Source organism: Vigna umbellata, chromosome 8 (genome assembly GCF_029865625.1).
Source record: "Vigna umbellata cultivar VRB3 chromosome 8, Vumbellata_1.0, whole genome shotgun sequence".
Taxonomy (NCBI): domain Eukaryota; kingdom Viridiplantae; phylum Streptophyta; class Magnoliopsida; order Fabales; family Fabaceae; genus Vigna; species Vigna umbellata.
Window position 1 is genome coordinate 19,624,775 of NC_142172.1, and position 15,735 is coordinate 19,640,509.

The 15,735-nt window shown below is 40.7% G+C and overlaps 1 protein-coding gene across 3 annotated transcripts; it reads left to right on the plus strand.

The window, feature by feature from the left end:
- The first annotated feature begins 170 nt into the window (after positions 1-170).
- LOC148194212 (putative pentatricopeptide repeat-containing protein At5g08310, mitochondrial) lies at positions 171-4,741 on the plus strand. 3 transcript variants are annotated; one of them, XM_088096513.1, is made up of 3 exons: positions 171-2,790; positions 2,973-3,983; positions 4,311-4,733. In XM_088096513.1, exon 1 carries the CDS (start codon positions 223-225, stop codon positions 2,689-2,691), a length of 2,469 nt encoding a protein of 822 aa, XP_087952639.1. In that variant the 5' UTR covers positions 171-222; the 3' UTR covers positions 2,692-2,790; positions 2,973-3,983; positions 4,311-4,733. The 3 variants fall into 3 exon arrangements, with proteins under 3 accessions (XP_087952639.1, XP_087952640.1, XP_087952638.1); XM_088096514.1 differs by having other exon boundaries at positions 4,314-4,733; XM_088096512.1 differs by having other exon boundaries at positions 2,973-4,741.
- The last annotated feature ends 10,994 nt before the right edge of the window (positions 4,742-15,735 follow it).

Here is a 15,735-nt window from a genome sequence, read left to right on the forward strand (position 1 = left end):
CTACCCCAGCCCACTTTATGTGGAGCTTTAGTCCCAACCCACTTTATGTGGAGCTTAGGGATTGGAGCTTTTAAAAAATCCGTGTTAAGTGGGCTAGAAAATTGAGGCTTCATTTTAGAAGGGGTCACGGTCAAACCCATGGAATAGAGGCTCAAATGACACCTCTATACATAGGAATGTAATGCAAATGTCAATTGGAGTGGTTCGTGCGAAAGAGCGTTAATGGCCGTAGCAATCCAGAAACTCAAAATCCCTTCTATTTTCTCTGTAATCGCCAAACTCTCATATTCGAGATCACCCCATAACAATCTTCATTATGATTCTTCTGTGGCCGACAACCTCGTCTCCGTCTTCACCCAACAACTCAACGCCGCCGGGCCCGAACTCAACCTCTTCGCTCCCATCCTCACGCCTCCCCTTGTCGAGTCCGTTCTCACGCGCCTCCCCACTTGGAAACTCGCCCTCTCCTTCTTCCAATGGGCCTCCGATCAACACCAGTATGGCTACCGCCATAATTGTTACACATACAATACCATCGCCTCTATCTTCTCCCGCTCCCGCCAAACCACCCATCTCAAAACGGTCGTCAAACAGCTCGTGGAGTCCGCTCCTTGTTCCTTCACGCCCGGTGCCTTGGGCTTCCTCATTCGGTGTTTGGGCGAAGTGGGCCTTGCGCAGGAGGCCCACCACCTGTTCGATGAAATGCGGGTGAAGGGTCTTTGCGTTCCCAATGTTTACTGCTACAACTGCTTGTTGGAGGCTCTGTCCAAGGCCGGGGAGGTTGATTTGGTGGAGGCTAGGTTGGAGGAGATGAAGGGGTTTGGATGGGAATTTGATAAGTTCACGCTAACGCCTGTCGTGCAAGCTTATTGCAAAGCTCGCAGGTTTGATCAGGCTCTGAGGGTTTATGATGGGATGAAGGAAAAGGGTTTGATTGATGCGCGTGTTTGCTCTGTGCTGGCATTGTCGTTTTCCAAGTTGGGGGATGTGGATAAAGCGTTTGAGTTGGTGGAGAGGATGGATGGACAGGGGGTGAGGCTAAGTGAGAAGACTTTCTGTGTTTTGATTCATGGGTTTGTCAAGGAGGATCGGGTTGATAGGGCCCTTCAGTTGTTTGAGAAAATGTGTCGGGTTGGCTTCACTCCTCCTGTTTCATTATTTGATGTTCTTATTGGAGGACTCTGTAAGAGTAATGATGCTCAGAGAGCTCTGAGCTTGCTTTCGGAGATGAAGCAGTTTGGGGTTGCCCCAGATATTGGAATCTTTACGAAGTTAATATCGGCTTTTCCAAACACAAGTGTGATTACCAAGTTGCTGGAAGAGGTTCTGGAAGATAAAGAGGAGAAAATTATCGTTTTGATTTACAATGCTGTTTTGACTTGTTATGTTAATGAGGGACAGGTGGATGAAGCCTGCCGCCTTCTTCAGATGATGATTCAGAGCAAATTCACTGATGTCCAGATGGATGATTTCTTCAAGGACAAGAGATTGGTTTTCCCAAATGCCGCTTCCTTTAGCATCGTGATTGATGGCTTACTCACAAATGGTCAGTTGGACCTCGCTCTAAGTCTTTTCAATGACCTTAAACAATTTGTTGGTAGGCCAAGCGTTTTGATTTACAACAATCTGATCAATGGTCTCTGCGGTTCTGATAGATTGGACGAGAGCCGTGAGCTGTTGAGAGACATGAAAGAATCAGAAATTGAACCAACTCATTTCACTTACAACTCAATTTATGGATGCCTGTGTAAAAGAAAAGATGTCGTAGGAGCTATCGATATGTTGAAAGTGATGCGTGCTTGTGGGCATGAACCGTGGATAAAAAATTCCACCCTTCTTGTGAAAGAACTGTGTGATCGTGGCCGGGCTGTAGAAGCATGCGATTTTCTTGACAGCATGGTTCAGCTAGGTTTCCTTCCTGACATAGTTTCCTATTCTGCAGCAATGGGGGGTTTGATCAAGATTCAAGAAGTGGACCGAGCATTGAACTTGCTCAGGGATTTGTGTTCTCGTGGCCATTGTCCTGATGTGGTGGCTTTTAACATAGTGATCAGAGGGCTCTGCAAGGTCAACCGAGTTGCAGAAGCTGAAAAATTGTTGGATGAGATTGTTGTAAAGGGCCTCTGTCCCTCAGTTGTGACTTACAGTCTGCTTATAGATAGTTGGTGCAAAAGTGGTTCTGTTGATAGGGCGATGTCTCTTCTGTCGAAAATGTCTGAAGAAGACAGGGAGCCCAATGTCGTCACTTACTCAACTTTGGTGGATGGGTTTTGCAGAGAAGAAAGGCCTGATGATGCACTCTTGGTTTGGAAAGAGATGGAAAGAAAAGGTTGTTCTCCTAATCGAGTTGCTTTTATGGCACTTATTTATGGTCTTTGCATTTGCAAGAGGCCATCTGCTGCACTCCATTATTTACGCGAGATGGAACTGAAAGAAATGAAGCCCGACTCCTTCATTTATATTGCATTGCTCAGTGCTTTTCTGTCTGATATGGACTTGGCCTCTGCATTTGAGATTTTTAAGGAGATGGTTTATTCAGGATTTTTCCCAGAATCCCATGATAAAAGTTACCCCGTTGTGATGGATGCAATAGACAAATTTTCCAAGGATCACAGAACATCCTCTGGTATGAAAGTTTTAAGTGAAGAGGGCAAACTTCCTACGCATTGCTTGATAAACGTCGGATTATAAAGGTTAATCAAATTGTTTATGCCACTGCCAAAGGAATGTTACATCGGACAAGTAAAAATTGAAGCATTTGAAAAGAAACAAATGTACACAAAAAGAAAGGTATGTGATGAGTCGATATTTTCTTCACTTCACTTAGTTTATTGTACCAAATTTAATCAGGGAATTGTGCTAAAATGTCCGGTATTTTTCCTTTTTTACTAATTGTGCTTAAATTGACCAGTAATTCTTATTTTAACTAATTTGAATTATCTGAACTAATTATTTTCGTTATTGATTACAAGGAAAATTTTGGAAATGCAAATTGGGACATTTGGAAGAATATTCATCTGCACACTGCCATTTCACTTGGAAGAGGCTACACTTGATTCAATTATTTTTAGAAAAAGATGTGCTAATCCGTTTTGGAGGAAGGAGTTTAATTTTTCTATTGGACTTCTTTGGCTACGGTTTCATCTACACAAAGGCAGCAGCTCCACTCATTCCATTATTTATTCTAGGGCCCGTTGGAAATTTCATTTTGGGAAAGAATAAGTTGGAAGTCTGGTATGCACGGCTGAAAATGGGATGTGGACAATCCACGTTGGAATTCACGGCCACATTTAGTGGAAATTTACGTTGGGAAGTTGTTTCCCTTACCATGTCACGGTTACATATCCTAGGCCCATGGACAAGTTATTTTGATGAAACATTCAGCAAAATATCTTTTTGAATGTGGGAGCCGCCACACCTTTGGCTTGCAACGTGAATTATAATTGAATTGGCAATTGGGAAAAGCAACCAAAGAAGCCCACGGCCATTCATCTTATTCAGCCTTAGTTGGGAATGGAAGACAAGGGCCAACATTGAAGCACACGGCCCACACTTGGAAGTAGCACAGCAACACCACACAGTTTTCGGTCCAGCAAAAAGAAGTGGCAGAAAAGAAAAGGAAGCTTTCATTTTTGGAGAGGGGTGCACACGGGATTCCAGCATTCCAGCACACAGCCACGTCCCATCCAGCAAGCGGTAATTAGGAAAAGAAGCTTTGAAGTCCAGTAGCATCCAGAAGCACATGGTCCAACACGCAATGGGGGTGTCTAGGCTTGGAGCTGGAGGTGACGTCTAGCAAGAGGGAGCTCTCGGATCCAGCATTCCAGCTTGGAAGCACGGAGGTAAGCAAGTCCAGCTTGGGGGAGAAATAAGCAGCTACCGAGAGAAGCCGCCACTCTCTGGTTTTTGGGGGGTTTTTCGTCCAGGAGGAGAGTAGCCACCACCGAAAGGGAGAGTAGAGTTGGAGAGATGGAAGGTTACGGGTGAGGGCTGGGGCACTAGCTGAAGCCGCCACTTACATGTTTTTTTTAGATGGAGCTTTCTTAAAGATTGTTTTGAAGGGGGCCTGGAATGGGAAGCACGGTTATGTGCTCCAGCCGCCACATTTACTGAGTTTTTTTTTCTTTTCCTGAACGTTTGGATTTTGAGAGGAAAAATTGTGAACATTGTTACGGTTGAATGAAAAGCATCTACTTTAATTTTATATTGCTGATTTTACACATTGCCATTTTCATTTGGTTCATGCATTTTCTTTATTGAGGTTTTTAATCTATCCATGAAAGAGTAACGTTGGTGTGCACGGTATCCAGCAGAAGAAGCCTGCACCGTCCATTCCAGAAAAACTCACGGTCTTGCTGCACAGAGGAAAAACAATCCAGCTCTTCACGCTACAGCTCACTGCCACACATGAAGAAGCAAGCAAAGAATGCAGCTCCCATCTAGCACATCTGGCAGCAACGTCCAAATCCAACAAGCTTGAAGAGAAGAGTGTCACGGCCCTGGTCCAGTGTTGGAAACGGAAGAGAAGATGGAAGCTTGTAGAGGAGTAGGAGTAGGGTAGAGGCTTCCTAGTTTTCGGCTCTATGTAATTTTTCCCCCTCCCCCTTGGGGAGGTTTGGGGTTTCTTTTCCATTTCCAGTGATCAATATGATGTGATGTTAGTATAATTTCTTGTTTTCTGTAACGAACTTCAGTGTAATTTCCAGTCTCATTTCAAATTCCGCTTCTGAGCTTCCAGGTTTGTTTACTGTTTTATTTCTGTCGCAGTTTAATTTCCGCCAGTCTCATGCTTTCTGCGATTTTAAATTTCTGCTGATATGATGTTTTACGCTGCTGTTTGAACATTTCATTTTCTCTGATGCACTTTAAATTTTCGTTTTTATTATTCTGCTGCAAATTTCTCCTTCTGTTTTACTGTTTTGAAATCTGAAATTACATTTTCTGCAAGCTGTTTGCTTTTCTGAACCAAAGTTTTCTGAACGTTTACCATTCAGTCATGTTTTCCAGTTTCATTTTCATTGCACTGTGTTGATTTTCGTTTTTACCATTTTGTGATTTTACTGTTTGCACGTTTTTTTTTACTGTTTCGGTTTTCACTGTTTTAATTTATTTTTACTGCAATTTATTTCTTTTGTCCACAACAACAAACTCAAAACCCCCCACTACTTGTTAGAGCTAAGACTGAACCACATTTGGTCGGAGTCACTTCCTAGCACTATACTGCATTCTTTTATGCACAAATTTTGGGTGTGAGTTGATTGTGTTTACACTTGTTCCCCATTGCTCCTCTATTTCTTTTGGTTTATAGCTTCTCATCCATATGTTATCCTCCCATGTCCTTGGCCCCATTACATCCATAAAAGACCTTTTGATTTGAACATGCGTATGTGCTTGAGTGTTGATATTAGAGGCTTGCCAAGTCTGTTGTTGCTTGCTTTTCTTGAGTGCATTGAGTTGAAATTGCTTACCGTAGACACTTGAGAGAAACACTGATAGTGCATCTGTGAGTTTTTGTTACTTTTGATTCACCTCTTGAGCTGATTGATCATTTTGCCATGTCTTGAATTGCTTGGATGATTTCATGAGTATTTGTTTTCTCTGATTGATTTTGTGTTGGATATTGTCTACTTCCTTTCTTGGTCCAGATTCCTTGAGAACTGTGTAATTCTGTTTCTGTCATTGTTAGTCTTTGTTTTTTTTTTGTGTGTGTTGAGTGTTGTGTCACTTCCCTGGATGTCCTCTGAACTATTCCTTGGTCTTGATTTTGCCCAGGAGTGCAAAAGACTAAGTGTGGTCTATTTTGATGAGTCGATATTTTCTTCACTTCACTTAGTTTATTGTACCGAATTTAATCAGGGAATTGTGCTAAAATGTCCGGTATTTTTCCGTTTTTACTAATTGTGCTTAAATTGACCAAAAATTCTTATTTTAATTAATTTGAATTATTTGAGCTAATTATTTTCATTATTAATTGTAGGAAAATTGTTGGATAATATTTGGGACATTTTGGAGGTCAAAAGAAAATGTGACATCAATTTTGTTTAAACTAAAACGTGAGAGGTGTGGATTTACTTTTTGGAGGTGCAACTGAAATTCTGGTCCAGCTTGGCAGCAGCTTGTCACGGAAGAGGGCCTGGTCCAGCAGTGTTCTCCACATTAGAAGAAGAGCTGGCGCGGATGGAAAGCACGTCATCGTCCAGCAATCCACACGGCCCACAAGGGGGAGCGTCCAGCAGATGGCACGCACGGCCTGGTTTGGATTCACGCTTCCAGCAGCTTGGGAGACAGCGCACGTCCAGCACACTCCACACGCACGTCCAGCAGAGTGGATAGCAGCGTCCAGCTGGGGCAGCAACGGACGTCCACGCTGGGTTCACACAGAGACGGCCCATGGGGAGCGTCCAGCAAGCACGGAAGGCACCACGCGTCCATCTTTTGAGCAGCAGCAAGCCCAGCAGAGAGAATACGCACGTCCAGTAAGGATGAAGTGCTACGTCCGCACATGTGACGCACGCGGGCAGCAGCTTTTGAGAGAAGTGGCCAGCAGCTTGGAGAAGAACGCACGTCCAGGAGCAATACGCACGTCCAGTAAGGATGAAGTGCTACGTCCGCACATGTGACGCACGCGGCCAGCAGCTTGGAGAAGAACGCACGTCCAGGAGCAATACGCACGTCCAGCAGCCTTCACGGTCCAGCATCCAAGCAGCAGGGATGAGAAGCTTCTCTTCCTTTCTTCCAATAAAGAAGCGGTGATTATGTTGAGTGAAGGAACACGCGGACAACATCAACACGAACTTGGTCCAACATCAAGGCCCACCATGGCCCAAGGCAGGAGAAGACCTTCAAGCTTGAAGAACCAGCAACACGCAAGAAGCAGGCCCAACAGTTTGGAGGGCTTCATGAGGGTTTAAAAAAGACAAAGGAGTGAAAAGAAAGGGGGTCCTGGAAGGAGGTGTCTCGGCCTGGAGCTGCATCCAGCCGCCACTTTCTGAGTTTTGGTTTTTAGGCTTTTGACTTTGAACGTTTTAGGAGAATGTAGGAGAAAGGTTGTCTTAGCTTGTTCCTGGAAGGAGGTGTCTCGGCCTGGAGCTGCATCCAGCCGCCACTTTCTGAGTTTTGGTTTTTAGGCTTTTGGCTTTGAACGTTTTAGGAGAATGTAGGAGAAAGGGTGTCTTAGCTTGGTGCTGGAAGAAGGTTCTCGGCCTGGAGCTGTAGCGGCCACGGAGGCTTTTCTTTTTCTCACTTAGGAGAATGTAGGAATTTGATGTTTTTGCTTTGAATCAGGAAGATCCGCCACCTTCATTTTGTGTTACTAGGATTTTCTTTCTTTTGTTCTAGAAGCAGCAGGGGAATTGAATTTTCTTTTCTTTCTTTAGAAAATAGCACGCTGACTCATGGGAGAAGAGACGTTACGGTCTGGATGAAATTTTTACAGCATATATATTTTGGCTTTTAAATGGAAGCGGATATTTTATTTTTTTTTTTGCTTAGAAAAATGTAGCGCATTAAATTTGAGAAGGGTGGTGTCACGGCTGGGCTGGAGAGAAAGCACAGGTGCTGATTCATTTTCATGGAGAAATGAAGTGGTGTTGTCACGGGTCCGGAGTTTTGGATGGTGGAAGAAACACACGTGTGCTTAGGGAGAAGGGCTCCTGCTGCCATGTCCACGTGAGATGAGCTCCAAGGGTCCTCTTTCAGATTATTTTAAGGAAAATGATACTTGAACAACCACTTTTGACAACATTTAGACACGCCACACGTGTCTAAATTTGAGTGGTCCAGTTGGAAAAATTAAATGAAAATGAAATATGACGTGGAAAGGGAGTGGTCAGGGTTTGCAGGTCCGCGTTTCAAATTTGAAATTGAATTTGGAACAATTTTAGAGAGAGAAGCGCGAAGGTTCAGAGATAGAGAGTGTAACCTAGAGAGGCCGAACGACTTGGAGAAAGGGAGTTGGAGAGAGAGACGTCCGACGGAGTGCTTGCCGGAGTGTCGCCGGACAACGTTGAAGGCTGTCTGGGAGCTATCGAACCCAGGTCCGCCACAGGTCCGACGTTGGCGAAGGAAGGGAAGACGCCATCGTCTTTCGTCCGGTCCGGCCCAGCGAACTAGGGGCGCGTTGAAGGTCTCGCGTCGTCCCACCTGCTTCCGTCCCTGTCCCGGAGTGCCGGCGGAGTGCCGCCGGAGCATCGCCAGAGTGTCGCCGGAGTGTGGAATGTTCGGTGGACCAAAAAGAGGGGTTTTCCGGGTTGTCAGTCCCACCCACACCTTTATCTTCGTCTGTGTTCCAACCGCCGTACCTCGTGCTGAGTGAAGGTTCGTTTTTTTTTTTTTATTTTAGTGGAATGAAGGTTTCGTACATGCATGATGTTGTTTGTGGATGGTTTTGCTTATGTATGAAATGTCTCCCAAGTGGATTTTGTTGTGTTACTGATTTGTATACTTGTTGTTTGCTTAATCTTACATTGTTGTTGTAATTTTTTTCGATTGGTAGTAATGGACTGCGTTGGCCTTGCTGTGAAAAAAAACAAGCCACCTCAAAATGAGAGTGGTGAACCTAGTTGGCCTTGCTGTGAAAAAACTTGAACCCAATTACCCAGTTCATTCGGCTTTGGTACGAGTTATGTTGGTGAACCCAGTGTCCTAGAAAATGTATTTTTATGTGACACGAATTTGTTAAAAAAAATGTTAAGAAATTGTTCCCAGATTACTTAGAAGTAGCTCAAACGAGGGAAAACAAACAAGGCACCCCAAAATGAGAGTGGTGGACGTAATTGGTCTTGGTGTGCAAAAATTGGAACCCAGGTACCCACATATTCTGCCTAAGGTACCAGTTATGTTCCTGTTCCATGAGTGTTAGAAAATGTATTTTTATGTGGCACGAATTTGTTAAAAAAATGTTAAGAAATTGTTCCCAGATAACGTACAAGTAGATCAAATGAGGGAAAATAAAGAAGGCACCCCAAAATTAGTGTGGTGGTCGTTGTTGGCCTCGGTGTGCTAAAACTTGAACCCAGGTACCCAGTTAATTTGCCTTAGGTACCAGTTCTGTTCCTGTACCATGAGTCTTACAAAATGTATTTTTATGTGGCATGAATGATATGAATTAATAAATTAGTATTATTTTTTTGTTCTCTTTTTGGTTGTCTTTTAACAAATGCTGACAATGTTTGTTATCATTTCCATTTTGTTCTTTTACTTGATTGTGTTGGTGTAATTTAATTTAACTTTTTGTGTTGGTGTAGTGTCATGGAGGAACTTGGTGAACAAAGTAAAGGACGTGATAGAAGGAAGATGGTATGCAGGATTCGTACTCAATTAAGCGCGACCGTCCGCCCTATACATCGAGCCGTTCGTCCTCTTCAACGGGTGACCATTCATCCTCTATCCTTAGCGCCGTTCGTCCTCTACCCTGCGCAACAGGTCTTTGTTGGCCAACATCGAGACCGTTCGTCCTCTTCACTGGGAGACCGTTCGTCCTCTACCGTGCACTACTGTTTTACGTTCAGTTCCTTCCACCTGCATGCAACCGTTCGTCCTTTATTGAATAATATCACAGACGTTCGGCCGTTCGTCCTCAACCGTTCCGCCGTGCCGTCTTATTGACGTTCGGCAATTCTCAGTCTCAAGCGTTCCTTCGTTCGACCGTTCAGCCACTCAGGTAGCGAGCGTTCGGTCTTGACTTATTGGTGTTGAGTTTAATATGGCGTTCGGTTTTGAGACTTTTAACGTTCGGTTTGATGTTGAACGCTCGGACTTGATGTTGAACGTTCGGTCATGATGTTGAACGTTCGGTCTTGATGTTGAACGTTCGGTCTTTTGTTGTTTAACTTCCGGTCATATTATGTGTTAGAGAACGTTCGGTCATGCTTATTCTTAGTGAACGTTCGGTCATGATGTTTATTCTTAGTGAACGTTCGGTCATGATTTTTATTCGTAGTGAACGTTCGGTCTTGATTGAGCGTTCGCCCAAACAGTAATTTGTTTTAAAATGGTCGTTCGTCATTCTATCGTTCGTCCTGACCCTCATCACTTCTTACCGCTCGTCCTGATCGTTCCCCCATGTATGCCGCTCGTCCTGATCGTTCCCCATGTCTGCCGCTCGTCCTAATCATTCTCCCTCTTCTACCGTTCGTCCTGACACTCCTCACTTATTACCGCTCGTCCTTTTCACTATCCCCTCTCGCCTTGGTCGCTCCCCTTTGTTTAGGGCCCAGAAATGATTCCCACTATCTTCCACTAATGATTCCCACTTCACCAACCCTCCAATTATGTCTACCAAATTATTCCAATGGTCCCCCAATCAAAGCTACCGACAGTTTCATCCAATGAGGCTTGCCGACAATTTTGAGTCTTCTGCCGATTTAAGGAGTGCACTTCGTCTTGGGGGGACAGGACTGAACGGCCAACATCTATCTCTTCCCCACAGCTCACGATCAGATCAATATCCTCTTCCTGATACCACCTCTAGGATTCATCTTCAACCTATCCTCACCCTCCAATACCTCACGGCCAACACCCTTAACCTCAACAAATCACTTCCTTTTCACTCCCAACTCCATTGCCTTCAACCCTTCATCCATTACTTTCAGCTCCATACACCGTCTCCAACACCTATAATCTTCATCCCATCTCTTCCTCATCACTCACGGCCAACACCACCATATTCACTCCAAAACTTCCTTTTCATACCCAACTTCAACTTCATCTTTCAACTGTCAAAAACCCCCAACCATCAGACTCTCACTAGCTATCACGATTCATCCTTCACTTTTGCCAATAATCACAAAGAATCCAACAATTCAAAAAGAAGAAGGAAGGAATCAAAAAACTGGAATACTAAAGAGTACATTGAAGGCAATCGTCGGCGACATTGCTGGCATTGTTCCAGAATGAGAAGGTTTATCTCGCGTGAAGAGAAGGGAGTGAAGACGGAGGCCAAAACTGCTCCGACGATGGAGGTTCGAGCGGCGGCATCGCAGTCCACGCTTCGCGGTGTCCGAGCTTGCCTCACGAACGCATGGAGGGTGCGGCGGTGCTCCCAGCATGGGTGATGACGCCGACGACTTTCTCGGTCGGCCACGGGGATGTGCGGCGGGCTGGTCGAAGATGGTGGTCACCGTTGGTGGTGAAGAAGTAGCTCCCGTTCCCATTTGTTTCATGTTTCTAGATGAGAAAGAAGACCTTAGTGGTTTCTGATTGAAGAGGATAAAAGAGGTATTGGGCCTGGACCAGCAAGTGTCATCCCAATATTTCAATTGCACCCCTTCCATTCGGGCTTAAGCCCATTTTGTGCAAATAACATAAAATAAAAAAACAAAAAGAAGAAGAATTGGACCTGGGCACACATTTCGGGATGCACCTCCATTTTTCATCCTTACACCCCTGACAGACACGGAGAAGAGAGTATTGGCCCAAACAAAGGAGCTTCAATTTTATTCGGCACCTCTGGTTTTTATCTCCGTACCTCTATTCCTGTTGAGTTATTCTCTTGTTTTATTTTTATGTTTTTTTTTCTTTCTTTTTATTAACTTTTTATTACATGTAACCCCCTTGTAAGATAACCCCACCCCTTTGTTTTAGTGGACTTGTTCGCTTCGTTTTATATAAAATTTTCAAAAAAGAAAAAATAAAAAATATATAAAACTTAAGAAAAAAATACGTGTAATAAATATTGGTATGAGTACTTGTGCGATCGTACGCATAGGCCTAGTACTTATTACCCAAAATATTGGTATGAGTACTTGTGCGATCGTACGCATCAGCCTAGTGCTCATTACGCAAAAATTTAAATATTATACAAAAAATACCAAAAAAATATATAAAATCTTCAAAAACCAAAAACATCAACATTTTCAAACAACAAACAGTCTTGCTAGCCAGAACTACGTGATCCTTGATTCTCCATCAAAAGTGGAGATACGTAGGAGCAAGGCCAGTCCTTGTCAGGTTCACTTTCCCAAAAATCCAAAGTCATTTTCTCAAACAAATTTCTCAAACAAATTTTAAAGCAGTTTTCTAAAAGAACTACGGAAAACTGATTTCTCATTCTTAATGAGAATACGTAGGAGCAAGGTCAATCCTTGTCGGGCCCAAAAAACTAAAAAATATATTTTGTTTATTTATAGTTTTATTTTAAGGGATAGTTAAACATTTTGAAAACCACATTCATATTCGTGTATTTAGTTAAAGGTACTGCCTTAGGGCAGGCGTTGTAGGGTGCTAACACCTTCCCTACACGTAATCGACTCCCGAACCAATAATCTCAGTTTCGCAGACCATGCCTTATCATTTTATGGTTTTTCCGTAGTTTTCCAGAATAAACTATGGTGGCGACTCCAAATCTCTTTTTCAAAACCCCGCGCGTTCTTTTTTCGGGTCGTCGTCCCGTCGCGATCCCGGTTGCGACATTAACAAAGATAAAATGAAAGCTGGATAAAAAATACACATGATTTGTGATTACTTGTATGATGATATTATGTTTCTGGACGTTAAATTTTGTAAAAAGGAAAGCCCATGGGCTGGCCCTGGCCTATAGGGCTTTAGGGATTTTTAGCCTTGTGGGCTTTTTTAATAAAGAGTTTTTTTGGCCTTGTGGGCTGTTTTGGCCCCAACCCACATGGGCTAGGGCCAAATCTTATTAAAGGGGCTCATTTGACAGCTCTACCTATGTACATCTTTGACGTCAAAAAGAGAAAAATGATTACATGTTTATCCTAAAAACAATGTAATAGGCTTTTGTAAGTATACAGGCAAATTTAAAATAAAAATTATGGATTTAGAAAAAAAAATTTAAAATTATACAGGATTTTGTAAGTATATAAAAGTCTGTCTCCCACCACTTCATTTTGACACATTATTAAAGATGAAATCGTCCTTTTCAAAAACGATTTTAAAGTATAATCGATTATCACACATATTTTTATTAAAAATTAATAAAAATATTAAAATTGCAGGATTGACGACTTCTATAATGTATCCCACATTTTTACTTTTCTATTTTTTTATTTCTTTATTAATTAAAATGATGATTTATAATTTGTAACTAATGTATTTAAATATATTTAAAATAATGTAAATTATATTTAATTAATAATTATTTTTTTAATATTATTAAATAAATAAATTTTATAATTTTAATTACTTTTATAATTAAATTAAAATTTTTATAAAAATTTTAATTAAATAATTTATAACCATAATTATTGTAATTATGTAATTGAAAACACTTTATAAGAAGTTTAATTTAATTACAATAATAATTAAAACTATGAAATTTATTCATTTAATAATATAAAAACTTTAATTGTTAGTTAGATATAATTTATATTGTTTTAAATACATTAAAAATATTATTTATAAATTATAAATCTTTTTAATTAATAAAGAAATTAAAAAATAAAAAAAGTAAAAGTGTGGGGTGCACGACTTCAATAGGAGAAGTCCTCTAACCCTTACAATTTTAATATTTTTATTAATTTATAATGAAAAGAGGTGTGGTAATTGATTAAAGGCCTGATAATCGATTATCACGCCTTAAAATCTTTTTTGGATGCACGACTTCACCTTTGATCACTGTTCGTGCAAGTGGTGTGATTTCTTCATTTGAAATCGTCTAGGCCTTCCACGACTTGCCTAGATCTGTAATTTCAAAAGTTTTTGCCTAGATTGGTAAATTTTTGTTTAAATTTGCCTATATACTTAAAAAAAACCAATGTGATAACCATTAAACAAATGTTGAAGAAAAATATATACATGTATGGGATGTGTCGCAACCGGAATCGCGACGGGAGGACGACTCGAAAAAAGATAACGGGTTTGAAAAAGAGATTTAGAGTCGCCACCATAGTTTATTCTGGAAAACTACGGAAAAACCATAAAATGATAAGGCATGGTCTACAAGAACCAGATTCTAGGTTCGGGAGTCGGTTACGTGTAGGGAAGGTATTAGCACCCTACAATGCCTGCCCTAAGGCAGTACCTTTAACTAAATACACGAATATGATGTGGTTTTCAAAATGTTTAAATATTCCCTAAAATAAAAATCTAAAGAAACAAAATATATTTTTTAATTTTTTGTGCCCGACAAGGATTGACCTTGTTCCTACGTATTCTCATTTAGAATGAGAAATCAGGGTTACGTATTTCTTTTAGAAACTGCTTGAAAAGTTTGAGGAATTGTTCGAGCAATTTGTTATGGATAAATTTGGATTTTTGGGAAAGTGAACCTGACAAGGACTGGTCTTGCTCCTACTTATCTCCATTTTTTATGGAGAATCAAGGATCACGTAGTTCTGGCCAGAAATATTGTTTCTTGTTTGAAAATATGGATGTTTTTAGTTTTTGAAGATTTTATATTTTTTTTTGTGTTTTATATAAGAAAGGAAAAAATGTTTTAGCACAAGGACGATGCGAGGGATCACACGTGTGCTTAACATTTAAAACATATTATTTTTTTTTTAATTTTTATGTAAAACGACAAAAACAAGTGTAATGGATATAAATAAAGTAAAGGGGTGGAGTTATCATACAAGGGGTTACATGCAATAAAAACCAACTAATAAAAAGAAAACAAATAATAAAAAAACGAGAGGACATCCCAATAGGAATAGGGGTGCAGAGATGAAACCAGAAGTGTGGAAAAAAATTGAAGCTCTTTTGTTTGGGCCAAAACCCCTCTTTTTTTTGCTATCTGTCAGGGGTGTGAGGATGAAATTTGGAGATGTCATTGAGTATTTGCTGGTCCAGGCCCAATACCTCTTCTATCTTCTTCAATTAGAAACCACTAGGGTTTTCTTTCTCATCCAGGAACGTGAAACAAATGGGAACGGGAGCTGCTTCTTCATCATCCATGGCAGCCATAGTCCAGCCCGCCGTGCGTCCTCGTGGCCGGCCGAGAAAGTCACCTCGAGAAGAAGAATGTGGAGGGACAACAATTATATTTAGTATGATATGGACAATTTTAGGACAATTACTTCAATATATATTTTTATTTTATTTTATTATGTCAAGTAACTTTAAAATATCGGGATAAATATATAAATAAAAAGATCAAATATAAACAAGCTGTAACAAATTGAAAATACAATTCCAAACATCTTTAGAACTTAAACAGGAAGAAATAACAAAATCAATATTAATTATAGTTTACCATTGATAATTTATTTTATTACAATACATCTATGAAAACTCTAGAGTCTAGATTGACTTTTTTTAATGGAATGAATGGCGTTAAATTGGCCAGTTTTTTATAGGATAACTCTCATGATTATTGTGGATGTTTTTCTCTACTATATCTCAATTTCGGAGAATGCAAATATGAGGGGATTCCGAACACTGGAGTTATACACTACTATCGCAATGAAGAGGGAAGCACGTGTTTATATAACTTAAAATTACATTACGTGTATTGATTTTTAAAATTACACTACGTGGTGATGATGGAAGATTAAAGTGTTTTAAATACTCTAAATCAGTTCAGCAAATCAATCAAATTCTAAGAAAATGTGTTTTAAATGTTATATAAATTAATCCAATAAGACAATCAAATTTTAACAAAACATAGTTAGAATACTTCTACAACTCTAGTATATCTTTTTCTTCTGAGTTACGTTACTCTATCGGAAAATCTAGTTGTCACGTGGAACACGGTAGCTTAACTCATGACTTCAGTGACAAGAAAATGACTCTAGTAATCTCTCTAAATTATTTAATCTAATCTATTTTGCCAATCCA

What these genes read in the sequence shown, in the direction of transcription:
- LOC148194212 (XM_088096512.1), top strand. Translation starts at nt 223, where the DNA reads ATGGCCGTAGCAATCCAGAAACTCAAAATCCCTTCTATTTTCTCTGTA.